Raw genomic sequence first — 22,077 nt, forward strand, 5'->3', positions numbered from 1 at the left:
GATGATCGTCCTTTTTTCATTTGGACCAATATTTACTGAATTATAGCCATTTTTATGTTTTACTTGATTTTCATATAAAAATTGATTTTTGGTTGAAAATATAAGTGATCACAGATGATCGTCCTTTTTCCATTTGGACCACTATTTACCGACTTATAGCCATTTTTATGTTTGACTTGATTTTCATATAAAAATCGATTTTTGGTTGAAAATAGAAGTGATCACAGATGATCGTCCATTTTCCATTTGGACCAATATTTACTGAATTATAGCTATTTTTATGTTTTACTTGATTTTCATATAAAAATCGATTTTTGGTTGAAAATAGAAGTGATCACAGATGATCGTCCATTTTCCATTTGGACCAATATTTACTGAATTATAGCCATTTTTATGTTTTACTTGATTTTCATATAAAAATCGATTTTTTATTGAAAATAGAAGTGATCACAGATGATCGTCCTTTTTCCATTTGGACCAATATTTACTGAATTATAGCCATTTTTATGTTTTACTTGATTTTCATATAAAAATCGATTTTTGGTTGAAAATATAAGTGATCACAGATGATCGTCCTTTTTCCATTTGGACTAATATTTACTGAATTATAGCCATTTTTAAGTTTTACTTGATTTTCATATAAAAATCGATTTTTGGTTGAAAATAGAAGTGATCACAGATGATCGTCCTTTTTCCATTTGGACCAATATTTACTGAATTATAGCCATTTTTATGTTTTACTTGATTTTCATATAAAAATCGATTTTTGGTTGAAAACAGAAGTGATCACAGATGATCGTCCTTTTTCCATTTGGACCAATATTTACTGAATTATAGCCATTTTTATGTTTTACTTGATTTTCATATAAAAATCGATTTTTTATTGAAAATAGAAGTGATCACAGATGATCGTCCTTTTTCCATTTGGACCAATATTTACTGAATTATAAACATTTTTATGTTTTGCTTGATATTCATATAAAAATCGATTTTTTATTGAAAATAGAAGTGATCACAGATGATCGTCCTTTTTCCATTTGGACCATTATTTACCGACTTATAGCCATTTTTATGTTTTACTTGATTTTCATATAAAAATCGATTTTTTGTTGAAAATATAAGTGATCACAGATGATCGTCCTTTTTCCAATTGGACCAATATTTACAGACTTATAGCCATTTTTATGTTTTACTTGATTTTCATATAAAAATCGATCGGTTGAAAATAGAAGTGATCACAGACGATCGTCCTTTTTCAATTTGGACCAATATTTACTGAATTATAGCCATTTTTATGTTTTACTTGATTTTCATATAAAAATCGATTTTTGGTTGAAAATATAAGTGATCACAGATGATCGTCCTTTTTTCATTTGGACCATTATTTAACGACTTATATGTTTTACTTTAGTTTCATATAAAAATCGATTTTTTTTGAAAATAGAAGTGATCACAGATGATCGTCCTTTTTTTATTTGGACCAATATTTACTGAATTATAGCCATTTTTATGTTTTACTTGATTTTCATATAAAAATCGATTTTTGGTTAAAAACAGAAGTGATCACAGATGATCTTCCTTTTTCCATTTGGACCAGTATTTACCGACTTATAGCCATTTTTTATTTTACTTGATTTTATGTTTTAATTGATTTTCATATAAAAAATCGATGGTTATTTACCGACTTATGACCACTTTGATGTTTTATTTGATTTTCAGCTATTTATTACTTTCATTTAACAAGTTTTCTTGTTTAAATTTTATGTTTCAAAACTTTGCTTACCTTTACTTTACTTTTCATTTCACATTTATGTTTAAATTAATTTAAAATTTTAAAACTTTAAACATTTTTCCAACTCATTATTATTTTGCTACTATTCTCTTGACTTACAAATATATGCTATCAAAGTTACTGCTCAAAATAAGTTGATTCTTCAGCAAAAACAGCAAAAAAATCTATATATTTAGATGAACAATTTACGTGAAAAGTGGAAGAAAAATATTGCATGAGCGAAGTGTACAACTATGAAAATTTCAAAAACAAAGTGAGTGTATGAGTTAAAATGGATGGAGTGCTGCATTAGAATAGGTCGAATCTCATATAGATACCCTTCATCACATTGTAAAGAATTTAAACTTTTAATAAATGCAGTTTTAAATACAAAATTAAACAAAATTTGTTCACAACATTTATAGATATTGGATTATAGATAAATACACAAGAAAATGTTTTAACAAATTTAGAATTTTTGTAAAATAAAAAAATTTTTTTTTTTTTGGAATTTTATTTAATTTCAATCTCTTCAATATAATTCCTGAACATTAATTCCAATACGTTTAATTTTTGTGAATAACTCCATTACATACTTTCATAGAACCTCTTATTAATATTAATCTTGCGTTCATGGTAAAATTTTTAAATTAAGTACTACGAGCGTATGATTAATATTAATTACAGGTATAATTGAAAAACTTTCGATAAATTTAAAACTATTTGAGATATTTTAAAATTTTGAACCATAATTTATTAACAATACTTTAAGGCTTCTAAGTAATTATTTTTAAGCAATTTGAAATGAATAAATTCAAGAAAATAATTAAATCCAAAAAAAAAATATTTTTTAAAATTTTAACAATTTCCATTTAATGATTTTTTTGTAATAATAAGTAGTGATAATACAAATAAAAAGTCTATTTTTGGCAAAATAACGGAAATATAGCCATTTTTATGTTTTACTTGATTGTCATATAAAAATCGATTTTTGGTTGAAAACAGAAGTGATCACAGATGATCGTCCTTTTTCCATTTGGATCACTATTTAACGACTTATAGCCATTTTTATGTTTTACTTGATTGTCATTATTTTAAATATAGTATTTATTATATTTTGAAGTGGATGGGCTGGACGTATGATTAATATTTATTTGAGGTACAATAGAAAAATGTGAAATTATTTTAGAGCTCTTTGAGATATTTAGAAAACGTTTAACTGGTTTTACTGAACAATATTTAAAGTCTTGTAAAAGAAATTATGTTAAAGAAATCAGAAATATATTGAATTTGAAAAAATTGCTTAAAATTTTAATGTTTGTATTTTTTTGTTAAGAGTCTTTTTGTTTATAATTAAAATAAAAACCAATATTTGCGGATATTATAAGAAAATATTAATAAATATAGTAATTAAGACAGGTTTTTATTAAATTTCAAAATTAGCAAACCTGAACGTATGAATAATATTAATTAGGAGTTTAGTTAGAAAATGTTTAATAGTTTTGAAACTAATAGAGTTATTAAGAAGATTTAAACTAATTTTGATTAAAAACACTTGCAGTTTTCATAAAATAAACTTAATCTTTTTAAAAAGTAATACTTTTTGGGATATTTGAATCTTTCAATGTTCCAGAGTCTCTTTGAAACCTTGTATATTTAAACGAAAATTATATTTTCTATTAAAAATATAAAACATTTCCCAATAGATGTAAAACTTCAACTAAATTTATTTAATTCTTATATTCCATTACATTTCATCTTGGACAAACCCAACACAACTACCTTAAACTTCTGGCATTAGATCAAAGCAGCAAAACATAGGAAAAATATGTGCATACTTACCAAGACGCCACTGAGCTTATCTTGCTTTATTTTTATTATTATTATTTTTATCTGCTCTTATTTTTTTTTTTATTTTCTTCTTGAAAATGTATTAACAATACTTTTTTTTTGCTGCTGCTGATAGTTTTGCCAGTTTGATGGCAAAACTAGCAAAAGTTTATGTAGCATACCGTTAGGGGTTATGGGAAAATGTTGAAGTAGAAGGGGTAAACTACTTAATACTTTTATGTATTTGTTTTTGTTTTACATTAAAACTCTAAGTTTGTTTGCGTAGTTGTTGCTGTTAGTATTATTGTTGCAAGTGGATGTTGTTAGAAGAAAAGCACATTAAATGTATGAGTATTTTGAGTATGCAACTAACTATTTAAACTTTATGGCACATTCATTTATACATTGCTTTGGTTTGGTTTGGTTGGCTTCTTCTGCATTCAACATTTTAAGCATTTTGTATTCTGTATCTGCTATAAACTGAGATTTATGCATTTTTATCATAAATTCTGCAGCAGTAACGTTTTTATTATGAGCCATATAAACGTTTTTTTTTATTATATTTTCTTTTCTGTTTTTTTTTTATTTTGCAACATGTTTTCAGGGTGATTATAATAATGACATTGATGAGGAGAATCATGTAAATTGCAATAATGATGATGAGAGCAATGACGATGATGAATTTTTAACTTAAAGTTGAAAATTTTCTTTTTATTTCTTTTTTGTTTTGAAACCTAAAGTGTTCAATTGTGTGGAAAATGTGAAGGTCAATTTGTTTAAAGAGTAATGGTAGTTAAATCTATAAATAATGTTCTTTAAAGCAGGCAAAATGTGAAAAATCTTTAGGCATCTTGCGAATTAAAGTTTGATTTCTGATTTTAATTCTGGCCCATTTAATAAAAATTCTTTAAAATTCCTTTTTTCTTATGGGTCTAAAACAAACTAATATTTTTTTTTATTTTTTATAAAATTTAGTTTTTACTTCATTTTTCTTCTCATTCAAATACATAATTGTTTATACAAAAAATTTAACAAAAACATCTAAAAAATTTACAATTAACACACAATTCTTTTGCAAAACTAAAGCTAAACTTTATTATTTTAAATTAAAAGCTGCAAACAGCAGCTTTGCTGCAACACTCCAACAAATAAATTATTATTCTTCCTCCTCCTCCTCTTTAGCAACCACAGGAGCGTTCTTACGTCTATGAGGACCGCGTACACGTGTGGGTTTCTTGGCTTTGGGCTTGGGATTTTCCAATTCTTCCAATTCGGCATCGCTCAAACGATCCTTATACCAATCGGCACTAAAAAATAATAATAAACCATAAATAAAATCAGAAATTAATTCCTTAGGAATTTATTAAAAACCAACCATTCTGGCACATTACGAGACCACTCGCACAATTTCTTCTGTTCATCGAACACCTGACCCAATTTGCAGCCATTTCTGCGTGGTATCACACCATTCACACACACATAAAAGAACTGGCAATCATCGGGATCGGCATAACGGGGATGTGTGGCTGCCTCGGTTTCATTTACTTTGGGGCACTGGAATTCGAATATGTCTTCGGATTTGCAACCAATCACGCCCACCTCATCGGGCCAGGTGCAGATGCCGGTTTTGGGATTGAATACCAGACTTGAGGGGCAGGTGATCATATTGAATTTACCATCAACACAGTAGTAGAATTTATCGCAAGTGCCGGGTTTCTCGTGGCCGAAGTAGCCATTTTTACGGGGACAATGTTCAGAGGGTTGGGGAGTTTCTGTAAGGGAAATAAATTAAATTTAATTAATAAAATATTTCTTTAAAGCTGCTAAAATAATGAAAAATATTTGAAGTTATAATTTGGAAATTTGGATTTTTTAAAACTATAAAAAACTCAAGTAAATTTTAAATAAAACCTGTTTCATTCTATATTAAAATTTTTTTTTAAGATTTTCTGTTAATTAGTATTTTTTTTAAAAAAAGTAGTATTTTTAGTACTTTTTTTTTAAAAAAGTAGTATTTTTAGTACTTTTGTTAAAAAAGTAGTATTTTTAGCACTTTTTTTTAAAGAAAGTAGTATTTTTAGTACTTTTTTTAAAGAAAGTAGTATTTTTAGTACTTTTTAAAAAAAAGTAGTATTTTTAGTACTTTTTTTAAAAAAAGTAGTTTTTAGTACTTTTTTTAAAAAAGTAGTATTTTTAGTACTTTTTTAAAAAAGTAGTATTTTTAGTACTTTTTTAAAAAAGTAGTATTTTTAGTACTTTTTATTTCATTCATATAAAATAAAAATTTTAATACATATAAACATATGTTAGCTTAATTTTTAATTTGTTTAAATTTAGGACCTACTTTTTTTTTAAAAAAGTAGTATATTTTAATACTATTTTAGTCTCCTATAAAAACCTGTTTCATTTTATATTGAAATTTTTTTTTAAGATTTTCTGTTAATTAGTAATTTTTTAAAAAATAGTAGTATTTTTAGTACTTTTTTTAAAGAAGTAGTATTTTTAGTACTTTTTTTAAAAAAGTAGTATTTTTAGTACTTTTTTAAAAAAGTAGTATTTTTTTTAAAAAAGTAGTATTTTTAGTACTTTTTTTAAAAAAAGTAGTATTGTTAGTACTTTTTTATTTCATTCATATAAAATAAAAATTTTAATACATATAAACATATGTTAGCTTAATTTTTAATTTGCTTAAATTTAGTACCTACTTTTTTTAAAAAAAGTAGTATATTTTAATACTATTTTAGCCTCCTATAAAACTCAAATTAATTTTATATAAAAAGTTTTTCTAACTGAATTAAGGCATCTTTTATGAATATTTTACCAATTTAGTATTTTTAAAAAAAGTAGTATATTTAATACTATTTTAGTCCTATACAAAACTCAAATAATTTTTATATAAAAAATGTTTTTAACTGAATTAAGGCCTCTTTTAAGAATTTTTTCCAATTTAGTACTTTTTAAAAAAGTAGTATTTTTAGTACTTTTTTTTAAAAAAGTAGTATTTTTAGTACTTTTTTTTAAAAAAGTAGTATTTTAAGTAATTTTTTAAAATAAGTAGTATTTTTAGTACTTTTTTTTTAAAAAAGTAGTATTTTTAGTACTTTTTTATTTCATTCATATAAAATACTAATTTTAAATACATATGAACATATTTTAACTTAATTTTTAATTTGTTTAAATTTAGTACCTACTTTTTTTAAAAAAAGTAGTATATTTTAATACTATTTTAATCTCGTATAGAACTCAAATTAATTTTATATAAAACATTTTTCTAACTGAATTAAGGCATCTTTTATGTTTTTTTTTTATCAATTTAGTGTTTTTAAAAAAAGTAGTATATTTAATACTATTTTAGTCCTATACAAAACTAAAAAAATGTTTTTAACTGAATTAAGGCCTATTTAAAGAATATCTCCCAATTTAGTACTTTTTCTAACTGAATTAAGGCCTATTTAAAGAATATCTAACAATTTAGTACTTTTTCTAACTGAATTAAGACATAATTTTTGAATTTTTACCAATTAAGGCCTCTTTTAAGAATTTTTCTCAATTTAGTACTTTTTAAAAAAGTAGTATTTTTAGTACATTTTTTTTATTTTTCTAACTGAATTAGGGCATATTTGATGAATTTTTACCAATTTAGTACTTTTAAAAATAGTAGTGTATTTAACACTATTTTAGTCCTGTATAAAACTCAAATAATTTTTATATAAAAAATGTTTTTAACTGAATTAAGGTATTATCTAAAATTTTTAACAATTTAGTACTTTTAAAAAGTAGTATTTTTAGTACATTTTTTATTTTACCCCGAATAAAGTAAAGAATTTGAAATATAAAACTATGTTAACTTAATTTATTAATTTTGTATAACATTTTGCAAATTAGTAATTTTTTGAAAAAAGTAGTAGTTTTAATACTCTTTTACTTTTCTATAAAACACTCGTAGATTTTAAATAAAGCATATTTCTTTACTAAAAAATATTTTTAAACAATTTAGTATTTTTTTAATAAATAGTATTTAAGTACTTTTTTATACTATTCCTAAAAAATAAAAATATTAAATATAAAAATTGTTTACCTTAATTTTTCATATTTTTATTAATTTTACTAAATTTAGTACTTTTTAAAAAAGTTTTTTTTTAATAATTTTTTATTAAGGGTTTTATTAAAAACAAAAACTTTTTAATATTGCATTATTTAACTCCTTTGACATGTTAGTTTGTTTTTTAAGTTTTTTTTTCGCAATTTGGTAGTTTTTTTAAAAAAGTAGTAAATTTACTACTTTAAAATAGTAAATTTCAAATATATAAAAATATATTAACTTTATTTTTTATTTTTAATAATATTTTTCAAATTAGTAATTTTTTAAAAAAGTAGTATTTTTTTTATAAGCTTGCTTCTGTATAAAAAACAAGTAAATTTTAAATAAAATATGTTTATTTTAGTATTAAGAAGATTTTTTTGAATTTTTTTTTTATCAGTTTAGTACTTTTTAAAAAAGTAGTATTTTTAGTACTTTTTTCTTATACTCTTGAAAAGTACTACATTTTGTAATATAAAAATTCTTTATCATAATTTTTTATTTTTCTTATAATTTTTTCCCATTTTAATACTTTTTTAAAAAAGTAGTATTTGTAATATTGTTTTAGTACTGTTCATAACTAAAGTAAAATTTAAATAAAACCTGTTTCATGCTGTATAAAAATATTATTTAAATTTTTGTTCAATTTTGTTACTTTTTTAAAAAAGTAGTATTTTTAGTACTTTTTTTATTTTAAGAGTAGAAAAGTAGTTTAAAACACATTTAACTATAAATACAACAAGATTAGACTTTATATTTTAAATAAAATATGTTTATTTTAGTATTAAAAAGGTTTCTTAGATTTTTTTATCAATTTAGTACTTTTTAAAAAGGTGGTATTTTTAGTACTTTTTTCTGATACTCTTGAAAAGTACTACATTTTGTAATATAAAAATTCTTTATCATCATTTTTTATTTTTCTTATAATTTTTTCCCATTTTAATACTTTTTTAAAAAAGTAGTATGTATTTGTAATACTCTGTACATAACTAAAAAAAAATTTAAATAAAACCTGTTTCATGCTGTATAAAAATATTATTTAAATTTTTTTCAATTTGTTACTTTTTTAAAAAAGTAGTATTTTTAGTACTTTTTTTATTCTTAAAAAGTAGTATGAAACACAAGTTAACTATACATAAAACAAGTTTTGACTTGCATTAAGGAATTTTTTTACGATTAGTTTATCAATTTAAATTTTTTTTTTAAAAAGTAGGTTTTTTAATACTTTTTTATTTTACTATTAAAAAGTCTAGTAGACTATGAATAAAACTAGTTTTGCCTTGTATTAAGGAATTTAGTACTTTTTAAAAAAGTAGTATTTTTAGTACATACTTTTTTATTTTAAGAGTAGAAAAGTACTTTAAAACACATTTCAACTATAAATACAACAAGATTTGGCTTGTATTAAGGATTTTTTAAAATTTGTTTATCAGTTAAGTACTTTTTAAAAAAGTAGTATTTTCATACTTTTTTATTTTACTCTTAAAAAGTAGTATAAAAGCCTAGTGGACTATGTATAAAACTAGTTTTGCCTTGTATTAAGGATTTTTTAAAGATTTGTTTATAGGTTTAGTACTTTTTAAAAAAGTAGTATTTTTAATACTTTTTTATTTTTTTTTTAAAAAGTAGTTTTTTTAATTTTAACCATAAATACAACAAGATATGATTTGTTTTAAAGATTTTTTAATTTGTTTATCAGTTAAGTACTTTTTAAAAAAATAGTATTTTAATACTTTTTTATTTTACTCTTAAAAAGTAGTATAAAAGCCTAGTAGACTATGAATAAAACTAGTTTTACCTTGTATTAAAGAATTTTTAAGGATTTGTTTATCGGTTTAGTACTTTTTAAAAAAGTAGTATTTTTAATACTTTTTTATTTTTTTTTTAAAAAGTATTTTTTTTTAATTTTAACTATAAATACAACAAGATATGATTTGTTTTAGAGATTTTTTAATTTGTTTATCAGTTAAGTACTTTTTAAAAAAGTAGTATTTCTAGTATTTTTTTAGCATACTCTTAAAAAATAGTATAAAACATGAGTAAATTACAAATAAAATAAGTTTTAACTTGTATTACTATATTTTCTAAGATTTGTTTATTAGTTTAGTACTTTTTAAAAATGTAGTATTTTTAATACTATTTTATTTTACTCATAAAAAGCAGTAAAAAACACTAATCTATAAATAAAACTAAGTTTGAATTGTATTAAAGAATTTTTTAAGATTTGTTTATCAATTTTGGTACTTTTTAAAAAAGTAGTATTTTTAATACTATTTTATTTTACTCTCAAAAAGTAGTAAATTTTATGTATAACATGTTTTAACTTAATTTATGTTTTTTTTATAAATTTTTCCCAATTTAGTAGTTTTTTAAAAAAGTAGTATATTTAGTATTTTTTTATTTTACTCTTAAAAAGTAGTAAATTTGAATTATAACAATATTTTAACTTAGTGTTTTATTTATTTGTAAATTTTTCCCAATATTAAATAAAATGTGATGTTTCAACTTATTAACAATAATTAAGGCTATTATCATGATTTAGTATCAATTTAGTACTTTAAGTACTAAATTATATGTCTAAATATCTTACAAAAACAACAAATTGTCAATTAGATTTAAAATGTTTCACACATTAAAATGACTAGAAAATATGCCTAAAATTTTGCATAACTTGCATAACTCCTATGAACATAATTCTCAAATGTTACCAAATCTCCTGTTCACTTTTCACGTTTCATTGCAAAAAAAAATGTTTCATTAAGTTTATAAAAGCTGAAATTTGCAACAATATTTCATTGTTAATTTGTGTAAATAGTACACAATAAAACCAACACAGCCAACCAACCAAACACTCTAAAGAAATGTTAAAGCAAAAATGTCTAACGAAATAAAGTCTACTACTACCATAACTGTCAATTAATCTTGATAACATAATAGACTCTCAAAAAATATACCACACATTGCCATAGAGACACATATAACCGCAGTGGTTTTTTGTTCTCCAAACATTTTTCTTACAAAAGTTACCTGAAACTGCAACACAGAGTTACAGGGAGTCTAAACCAAACATTTTTTGCTGTAACAGAAGTTACATTGTAACAAAGTCACTTATAGAAGATTGCATACAATGACTTGCTTTCAAGTATTTGCTCATAGTGCTACAGTACAGAGTCTGCAAGTGTAAAAATTTCCTAAAGTAGACAAACATTTTGTGTAAAATTCATTTGTATTTTTATTTTTTTTCACCATTTATGTCTTTCTTCTTTTATTTTTAGTCAAACTCAAAAGGTTAGTAACACTTTTGTTTGGGCAACAAAATTGTGTGTATTAGACATGTTTCATAACCAATATGCTTTGACACAGACACTCTCTATCTCAAACACACAAACACCTAAACAAAAATAGCTTGAAATATATAGGTGTATGTGTGCTTGTATTGAAAGGACAATTACGTTTATTTTTGCCTTACAGGAAGGAGTTTTTTTCCCATTTGCTTTTACGAGTTGTATGTTGTTTTGTTTGTTTGTAGGAGTAACTGCATTTAAACTGGGTATTTGTAAAGGTTGCAGTATATTTAACTCAATACTTTTCCTATGTACACAGAGTTCGTTGCAAACTTTGTTCACTCATTTGCAGCAGACAGTGTTAGGTGGTCAGTCTGACTCCTAAAAGTATGCTTTACTTTGTTTTAACTGTTTTTATGAAAATTTTTGTTTAGATGTGTGTTGTTTTTTCATCTATAGAGCATAGCGCCGCTACAAATGCTCTCGACCATGCATAGTTGACATTTTGTAAATATTAACCTTTTATTGACTAAAAGATTTTCTTAACTTAGTACGAAATTCTTATAAAACTGGAACTAAAACTACTCAAAAGACTTAAATTATGCTTAAATCTTTATAATTTTGATAATTTGTTACTGCTTTACTTAATAGAGAATATTTAAAAAAAGTAGTATTTTTTTAATTTAGTACTTTTTTTAAAAAAAAAGTAGTATATTTAATAAGTACTATTATACTTTTGTATAAAACAAAAGCACATTTTAAATAAAACTTGTTTCAATTTGTTTGAAGCTATTTTGAAATTTTTTTTTTATAAATTTAAAAAAAGTAGTATTTTTAGTACTTTTTATTTTACTCTTAAAACGTAGCCCATTTTAAATGAACACATATTTTAACATATTTTCTAGTTTTTTTTAATAAATTTTACCCAATTTAGTACTTTTTTAAAAAAGTAGTATTTTTAGTACTTTTTATTTTACTCTCAAAACGTAGCCCATTTTAAATGAAAACATATTTCCTAGTTTTGTTTAATAAATTTTACCCAATTTAGTACTTTTTTAAAAAAGTAGTATTTTTAATACTATTTTTCTCCTCTTTAAAATACGATAAAAACTGTAAATAAAACAAGTTTAACTTAAATTAAGCCATTTTTTAAAATTTTTATCAATTTAGTACTTGTTAAAAAAGCATTAGTTTTAATAATTTTTTAATTAATTCTCAAAAGGTAGTAAATCTAAAAAATAAAATAATTTTTACTAATTTTTTCCATTTTTTATACATTTTATCAAAAATGCAATAAATTTTTTAAAAAGTAGTATTTTAATCCTGTATAAAACACAAAAATATTTTGTATAAAATTTAGCTCCACTAAATTTTAAATAAAACATGTTTCAACTATTAAATTTTTTAATATTTTTTTCATTTAGTACTCTTTTGCAAAAAGTAGTATTTTTAATACTTTTTTATTTTAATTTTAAAAATGGCAAAATTTTAAACGGAAAACAATTTTAGATTATTTTTTGATTCTTTTTAATAAATTTTATTGAATTTAGTACTTTTTGGAAAAAGTAGTATTTTTAATACTTTTTTTATTTTATTATTAAAAAGTATTTTAACTTAATTTTTGTTTCTTTCATAACTATTAACTACTTTTTTAGAAAAGTAGTATTTTTAATACAATTTTAAATCTGACTAAAAGACAAGTAAATTTTTTACAAATCCTGTATTATTTTGCATTAAAACATTTTCTGTGATTTTTTTTATCAATTTAGTACTTTTTTAAAAAAGTAGTATTTTTAGTACTTTTTTTATTTTGCTCTCAAACTGTAGTTTTGAAGGCATTTTCTATGATTTTTAATCAATTTAGTGCACTTAGTACTCATTTAAAAAAGTAGTATTTTTAATACTATTTTGCTCCTCTTTTAAAACATAAAAAAAACTTTAAATAAAACTGGTTTTAACTTAAATAAAGCCATTTTTTAACAATTTTTTAGTACTTTTTAAAAAATTATTAAATTTAGTACTTTTTTATTTATTCTCAAAATGTAGTAAGTCTAAAAAAAAAAATTTACTAACTTTTGGCATTTTTTTCAAATTTTATTCAAAAATGTACTAAATTTTTAAAAAAAGTAGTATTTTTAATGCTATTTTAAACCTGTATAAAACACAAGTAAATTTTAAATTAAACTTAGCTCCACTAAATGTTTTATCTATTAAATTTTTTAATATTTTTATCATTTAGTACTCTTTTGCTAAAAGTAGTATTTTTAATATTTTTTTTATTTTATAAAATTTGAAACGGAAAACAATTTTAGATTATTATTTGGAGTTTTTTAATAAATTTTATTCAATTTAGTACTTTCTGGAAAAAGTAGTATCTTCTAATAAATTTTATTCAATTTAGTACTTTTTGGAAAAAGTAGTATTTTTTTAAAACTTTTTTATTTTACTCTTAAAATTTATTTTAACTTAATTTTTGTTTCTTTTATAAATTTTACTCAATTTACTACTTTTTTAGAAAAGTAGTATTTTTATTACTATTTTAAATCTAACTAAAGCATGAGTAAAGTTTTTATAAAACCTGTAAATTTTTGTTTTAAGGCATTGATTAATTTGATTTTTAATCAATTTAGTGCACTTAGTACTCTTTAAAAAAAAGTAGTCTTTTTAATACTATTTTACTCGTCTTTAAAACATAATAAAAATTGTAAATAGAACTGGTTTTAACTTAAATAAGACATATTTTTTAAAGATTTTTATCAATTTAGTACTTTTTAAAAAAGTATTAAATTTAGTACTTTTTTATTTATACTAAAAATATAGTAAATCCAAAAAATAAAATTATTTTTACTAACTTTTGTCATTTTTTATAAATTCTATTCAAAAATCCCCAAATTTTTTAAAAAAGTAGTATTTTTAATCCTTTATAAAACACAAGTAAATTTTAAATAAAACTTATCTCCCCCAAATATGAATTAACATGTTTCAATTATAGCATTTTTTAAGATTTTTATCAATTTAGTACTCTTTAAAAAAATGTAGTATATTTAATACTTTTTTATATTGTTCCTAAAATGTAGTAAACTTTAAAGTAAATTTCAATTGTAAAATGCTACATTTTAATTTAATGCTATTTTCAAGATTTTTAACAATTTAATACTTTATTGTATTTGCTATTTGCTCTTAAAATGTGGTCAAATAAATTTAAAAAAAAGTAAAATCTTTAAAACACTAAAACAGTTTTCTAGTTTAAATTAAGGCAATTTAATACTTTTTTAAAAAAGTAGTAGTTTTAGTACTTTTTTATTTTATTTTTAAAAATTACAAAATTTTAAATGGGCATGAATTTATTTTTTAATAAATTTTACTCAATTTAGTATCTTTTCGAAAAAGTAGTATTTTTAATACTTTTTTATTTTACTCTTAAAAAGTACAAAATTTTAAATTGACAATTATTTTAACTTAATTTTTATTTCATTTATAAATTTTAATCAATTTACTACTTTTTTAAAAAAGTAGTATTTTTAATACTATTTTGCTCCTCTTTTAAAACATAAAAAAACTGTAAATAAAACTGGTTTTAACTTAAATAAGACATTTTTTAAAGATTTTTATCAATTTAATACTTTTTTAAAAAAGTATTAGTTTTAGTACTTTTTTAATTTATTCTAAAAAAGTAGTAAATTTTAAAAATAAAATTATTACAAAACTTTATTTAAATTTAGTTTCATTTAACGAATTTTTTAATATTTTTATCAATTTAGTATGTAAAAAAATTAGATTATTTTTTTTTTAATTTTTTATAAATTTTTCTCCATTTAGTACTTTTTGGAAAAAGTAATGTTTTTTAATACCTTCTTATTCTACTCTTAAAAAGTATTTTAACTTAATTTTTGTTTCTTTTATAAATTTTACTCAATTTACTACTTTTTTTAGAAAAGTAGTATTTCTAAATCTATTTTACATCTGCCTGAAACACAAGTAAATTTTATATAAAACCTGTATTATTTTGCATTAAAACATTTTTTTATGATTTTTTATCAATTTAGTACTTTTTCAAAAAAAAGTAGTATTTTTAGTACTTTTTTATTTTGCTCTCAAAATGTAGTAAATTTAAATGAGACTCATATTTGAACTTAATTTTTAGTTATTTTATCCAATTTACAAACATTTCATTGCCTATATGGGTTAATAGTTCGCTTTTTCTATGTGTTCTAGCACGTTTATATTGCATATTAACACGAAAACAGAAATTCTTAGTAGATTTTACAGCCTTGTTTTTAAGCAGCAACAATAACTGGTTGGAGGAAAAAAAATGCTGTTACACTTTGTTAATGTCATCTACTTTAAAACTGAACAAGATTTTCTATAAAACAAGCTCTCAAATACTCATCATGCAAGCACACATAGACATGGTTACAGGATACCCAAACATCCCAGTATTCCATTCCATATACCTACAAACACGAACAAACAATGATATTTTGTGAGCACAGGTTTCTATTTATGTACGTGTGTGTTTGTAAACTAAATTGTGCATTAGACTCCTCGTACAAACACATGCATAAAATACATGGATGTGATGGTGTAATTGTAAGCCTGTAAGTGTAGTCGCGTAAGTATTTGTGTGTGTTGCATTGTTCATCATGTTAAACGACAATTTAAGTGGTGTTTAGTGGGGTTTAGCTCTTGGAGACGTTGGTTTGAAATAACAGCCAGCCACTACTATAAAACAGTGTTTTTTCCCCGTTTCCTTTTTTTCTAGTTCATATTTCTATCGTGGCTGATTTTGTGTGTATGAGAGTGTTTGTGATAGAGTGTTTATTTTTCTGTATGAGTTGCAGTGTATTTTATTGAAGTTTTTGTTTCAGTGTGTGTGTGTGTTTTATTTTTTTTTTTGTATTGGTTAAAAGTAGTTTGTTGTTCTTAGTACTTAAAGGGATTTGAAAACTAGTTTCCCTATACAACTTTGCTTTTATCAATTTTTGAAAAAGGATTTTTTCTCATTTGATTTTAAATAAACAAGAAATAAGACTTTGGCGTTGAAAGCATAAAGTTAAGGGGACTATACAATATGATAGAAGCAATTTAAAACAAATTTATAATAATTTAATAAACTTTTTGATTTATTTTATAAAATTTTTCGCAATTAAAAACATTTTACAAAAAGTAGTATTTTAAGAAATATTGAAAACCGCTTTAAAATAAAAATAAAATTTAAATGAAACATGTATTAAATAAATTTAAGGTATTATTTTAAGATTTACACAATTTATGACTTTTTTGAAAATAGTAGTATATTTAATACTATTTTTTATCCTATAGAAAACACAAGTAAATTTAAAATTAAACATGTTTTAACTTGTATTAAGCAATATTTTTAAATTTTTTCTCAATTTGGAAGCTTTTTAAAATAGTAGTATTTCTAATACTTTTTTATTTTAATTTTAAAAAGTATTAAATCTTAAATTAACTTGCTTTTTGAATAATTTATAACATTTCTATGCTACTCTAAAGACTTAGTAAATTCGAAGTAAAAAAATTTTTTTTGAAAAAGTAGTAATTTACAAAATAAAAGGAATATCAAAAATTTTTAGGCATTTGTATAGATTATACACAATTTAGTACTTTTTTAAAAATAGTAGTATTTTTATACTTTCCTATAATACTCTGAATCAGTAGTAAATTTAAGGAAAATATCTTTGAACAAACTTTCAGTTATTTTTTTAATTAATCAATAGTAAATTTTAAAGAGGTCAACTTTTATCTATGATTCTGTTTTTTAGATATAACACAATTTAAACTTTTTTGAAAAAGTATTATTTTTAATACTTTTTTATGCTCTCTAAAAAAGTAGTAAATTTTTCACAAAATGTATTTAAACTTATCTTAAGGCATTTTCCGTAAATTTTACTAAATTTAGTACTTTTTTGAAATAGTACTATTTTTTATGCTCTCTAAAAAAGTAGTAAATTTTTAAGAAAATCTATTTAAACTCATCTTAAGACATTTTTTGTAAATTTTACTAAATTTAGTACTTTTTTCAAAAACTACTATTTTTGATATCTTTTTTATGCTCTCTAAATAAGTAGTAAATTTTTAAGAAAATGTATTTAAACTCATCTTAAGACATTTTTCGTGAAGTTTACTCAATTTAATACTTTTTTGGAATAGTACTATTTTTGATACTTTTTTTATGCTCTCTAAAAAAGTAGTAAATTTATTAAAAAATGTATTTAAACTCATCTTAAGGCATTTTCCGTAAATTTTACTAAATTTAGTACTTTTTTGAAAAAGTACTATTTTTGATACCTTTTTTATGCTCTCTAAAAAAGTAGTAAATTTGTTAAAAAATTTATTTATACTCATCTTAAGGCATTTTCCGTAAATTTTACTAAATTTAGTACTTTTTTGAAATAGTACTATTTTTTATGCTCTCTAAAAAAGTAGTAAATTTTTAAGAAATTGTATTTAAATTCATCTTAAGACATTTTTAGTAAATTTTACTAAATTTAGTACTTTTTTCAAAAACTACTATTTTTGATACCTTTTTTAAGCTCTCTAAAAAAGTAATAAATTTTTAAGAAAATGTATTTAAACTCATCTTAAGACATTTTTAGTAAATTTTACTAAATTTAGTACTTTTTTGAAATAGTACTATTTTTTATGTTCTCTAAAATAGTAGTAAATTTGTTAAAAAATTTATTTAAACTCATCTTAAGTCATTTTCCTTAAATTTAGTACTTTTTTGAAAAAGTACTATTTTTTATGCTCTCTAAAAAAGTATTAAATTTTTAAGAAAATGTATGTAAATTCATCTTAAGATATTTTTCTTGAAGTTTACTTAAATTAGTACTTTATTGAAAAAGTACTATTTTTGATACCTTTTTTATGCTCTATAAAAAAGTAGTAAATTTATAAGAAAATGTATTTAAACTCATCTTAAGGCATTTTCCGTAAATTTTGCTAAATTTAGTACTTTTTGAAAAACTACTATTTTTTATGCTCTCTAAAAAAGTAGTAAATTTTTAAGAAAATGTATTTAAATTCATCTTAAGATATTTTTCGTGAAGTTTACTTAAATTAGTACTTTATTGAAAAAGTACTATTTTTGATACTTTTTTATGCTCTCTAAAAAAGTAGTAAATTTTTAAGAAAATGTATTTAAACTCATATTAAGAAATTTTTCGTAAAGTTTACTCAATTTAATACTTTTTTGAAAAAGTACTATTTTTGATACTTTTTTAATGCTCTCTAAAAAAGTAGTAAATTTTTAAGAAAATGTATTTATACTCATCTTAAGACATTTTTCGTGAAGTTTACTCAATTTAATACTTTTTTGGAATAGTACTATTTTTTATGCTCTCTGAAAAAGTAGTCAATTTTTAAGAAAATGTATTTAAATTTATCTTAAGACATTTTTCATGAAGTTTACTTAAATTAGTACTTTATTGAAAAAGTACTATTTTTTATACCTTTCTTATGCTCTCTAAAAAAAGTAGTAAATTTTTAAGAAAATGTATTTAAACCATCTTAAAACATTTATCGTGTAGTTTACACAATTTAATACTTTTTTGAAATAGTACTATTTTTGATACTTTTTTATGCTCTCTAAAAAAGCAGTAAATTTGTTAAAAAAATATATTTAAACTCATCTTAAGGTATTTTGCGTAAATTTATTACTTTTTTGAAATAGTACTATTTTTGATACCTTTTTTATGCTCTCGGAAAAAGTAGTAAATTGAATTTTACTCAATTTAAAACATTTTTGGGGAAAGCAGTTTTTTAAGAACAGGAATCAGTTCTGTAGATTCTTATTATGCAATAAAAATATAATGCTGTATATGTTTATACACTATTGTTTTTAGGGGACGATATATTTATGCAATTTTGAATTATTTCTTAAGTTAATAATAAATTTCTTTTAGATTTCTCCTAATTTCGATATTATTTTTTCAAGCAATAGTTATTTTTTAACATTAAATTTTGTTCTACTTTAAGAACAAATCTGTTTCTAACATTTCTATTCTCACATATTAAGAAACTAAAATAGCAAAGAAATTAAACTTTATGCTAATGCGAAATAAATCACCTCGCTGTATGGCCACCCTCTTACACATTCTAATTTGTTTCTTTTTTTTTGCTCAGAATTTCATTGATAATTCCCATCACTTACGAGTTAATGAATTGATAAATTATCATCTACACAAAAACCAAAGCAACAAACGACTTAAAAACAAAATTCCCATCAAAATCATAGATCAATAAATCGCATTCCCCAATGTAACATAAAACCAATATTAAGCCAAGAAATATGTGTGTCACTTGTGTGACTACAAAAACTTTTGGAATGAAAAAAATAATAGAAACACACAGTAGAGAAAAATAAATAATGATACTGATGCATAAAGAAACAAACATTCAAACATATGCAGAATAATTGTACATCACAACGTATATTGAATATTAATATGCAAAACCATCATTCACAGCCAACAAACAGTCAGTCAAACGAACAAACACACACACACATTTTTATGTACAAAACAAAGAAGAAAGAGATACAAATTCAACAACACACAAGTTGAGAAATTTTCCCTATTGCCAATACAATAAATTGCTGGCGTCTTTTGTACACATTACATATATTACAGCTTAAACAACAACAACAACAACAGCAACTAATAACTAGTGTAGTTGATCATGTTTATTGGTCGATGAGGTTTGACCACATACAACTCAATTAGTATTCACAATACAACAAAGCAACAGCAGTAGTAACAACAACAACAACACCAATGACAACTACAATAATATTTTCATGACAGCAAAAAGCAAGTAAACAACACAACAACAACAACAATAAAACAAATAACTATAAAAACAAGTTTAAATTTGAGCATAGCTACAGCAACAACAACAACAAATAAACAGAAAAAAACTTTATGCTCACACGACTACAAGAGACATTTTTTATTAAAGTTCGTGTTTCATTGTTTTACAGTTCGTCGTTGGTCGACCATTGTTTTCGTACGTGTACGATACATGATATCGATGTTGTTGTTGTTATTGCCATAGTTGTTTACTTTTTGTTGTTATAATGTGTACAAAAGGAGTAGTGTGCATGTTTGTTTGTTTGTTTATTTTGTGTGTATGAATTTTGTAAATATTGTTTTTTGATCATTTGCTAGAGATGAATGTTTAAACATCATCATGTTTTACATGAGTTTGTATGTTGTAGTTGTTGTTTATAATTTGTAAAATGGAGTGCGTGTGTACATGTGTGTTCTCATATCATATCATTTACTGTTGTGTAGTTCATGTTCGTCTATACATATGTATATGTTTATTTTGTGTTTCATAGATTTATTTGCTTTTAGTCTTGTAAATTTGTCAATTTTTGCAAAGTTGAATTTTTTTTCTTAATTTTTTTTCCCCAGTTTTCATGTGAAGCAAATGTTTGTTTGCTCTTTTTTATTTTGGTTACTTAAATGTGTGTGCTGCTGGTGTTCCAGAGTTGAATGTATTGCAAAATCTTGTTTTTTTCCATTGACATTTTATCATTGTCACGTACATTGTAAACATAAATAAATGACCACTAAAAAATACAACAGCTACAACTCACCAAAAAAAAAAAAAAAACATTTGCAACAATAAGTATTAACTATAAACACAAAAAAACCCAAGAAAGTTTTTTTTTTATTTGATAAATGTTTGTTAGTAACTTGTCTAAAGTTTGTTTTTTTTAATATATTAAGCTAAAAAAAGAATTATATGTAGGGGTCATCACACTTGCACAATAAAATGGAAAAATTTTAATTTTATTGAAAAAGTTGCTCCTTCAAAAATTGTACAATAAAGTACAAAATTATTTCAGAAAAAAATTAGAAAAATTTCTAAAAAAAAATTTGCTACATAATTTAAACAGTACTACATATTTTTATTAAAACCTTAACAAGTACCTTAGAAAATAGCTCAGAAAAGTTTCAGATTTTCAGGTATTTATATAGAAAATGGCACAAAATAAATACCAGAGAATAAAAATTACATTTTATATGAATTTCACTACGATATCGAAATAAAAAAAAAGTGTATTGAAAATACCACTCCTTCAAAAAAGTACTAAGTACTAAATTTTCAGTAATATCTTAATAAATACATACATACCTCCACATAAATTAAATTTATATTGAAATTTACTGCTATTTTAGAATAATGAAAAATGGTATAACATACTATTTTATCAAAAAACAAGTAAGAAAGTATGGTCGGTCAAGCCCGACCATATAATACCCTACACTAAATAAAAGAGCAAAAGCATTTTTCTTTTAAAATTTCAATAATTAATATTTTTGAGGGATTTTCGGAAGTCTATATTAAAGTTAACTATGTTGAATTTTGTGAGTATACCAACATTTTTAAGCGCTTTATGCACGTAAAAGTGATTTTCGGAAGCGGGTCTATATGGGAGCTATGACTAATTATGGACCGATCGTAACAAAATTTGGTGACATGAATTTTGTGTATATAAAACTTATTTGGAGCGCAATTTGTGGAGATACATTTATAAATTAAACATTTATGACCGCTAAAGTCCAATTTCGGGAGGACATTTGTATGGGGGCTAGGTGAAATAATGGACCGATTTCAGCCAATTTCAATAGGCTTGGTCCTTGGGCCGTAAAAATAATATGTACCAAATTTGATCGAAATATCTTCAAAATTGCGACCTGTACTCTGCGCACAAGGTTTACATGGACAGCCAGCCAACCAGACGGACGGACGGACATCGTTCAATCGACTCAGAAAGTGATTCTAAGTCGATCGGTATACTTTAAGGTGGGTGTTAGACCAATATTTTTGGGCGTTACAAACATCTGCACAAACGCATAATACCCTCCCCACTATGGTGGTGTAGGGTATAAAAATCTTAAAAATTTGCCCAAACTGAAATAAATATATATTTTTGTAACAATTTACTACTATTATAGAAGGAAACAGAAAAAAGTATTGAAAATATGTACTACTTTTTTAAAATAAAGTATTATATAATGTCAAATCTTTAAAAAATATATAAAAAAATTTTTAAATACATGTTTTTAACTAAATTTAAT

General features: G+C 22.6%; 1 protein-coding gene across 1 annotated transcript in view; it reads right to left on the reverse strand.

Annotated features, from left to right (window-relative positions):
• Positions 1-4,549: 4,549 nt before the first annotated feature.
• obst-B (obstructor-B) overlaps positions 4,550-22,077 on the reverse strand; it is a 61,475-nt gene continuing 43,947 nt past the window's right edge. Inside the window, exons 4-5 of the mRNA XM_065500082.1 lie at positions 4,977-5,373; positions 4,550-4,908 (exon numbers count right to left, since the gene is read on the reverse strand). Of these exons, the coding sequence (XP_065356154.1) occupies positions 4,758-4,908; positions 4,977-5,373 (548 nt within the window). The 3' untranslated portion in view covers positions 4,550-4,757. The remainder of the gene's footprint in view (positions 4,909-4,976; positions 5,374-22,077) is intronic.

The sequence above is a fragment of the Calliphora vicina genome, chromosome 2, assembly GCF_958450345.1.
Source record: "Calliphora vicina chromosome 2, idCalVici1.1, whole genome shotgun sequence".
NCBI lineage: Eukaryota > Metazoa > Arthropoda > Insecta > Diptera > Calliphoridae > Calliphora > Calliphora vicina.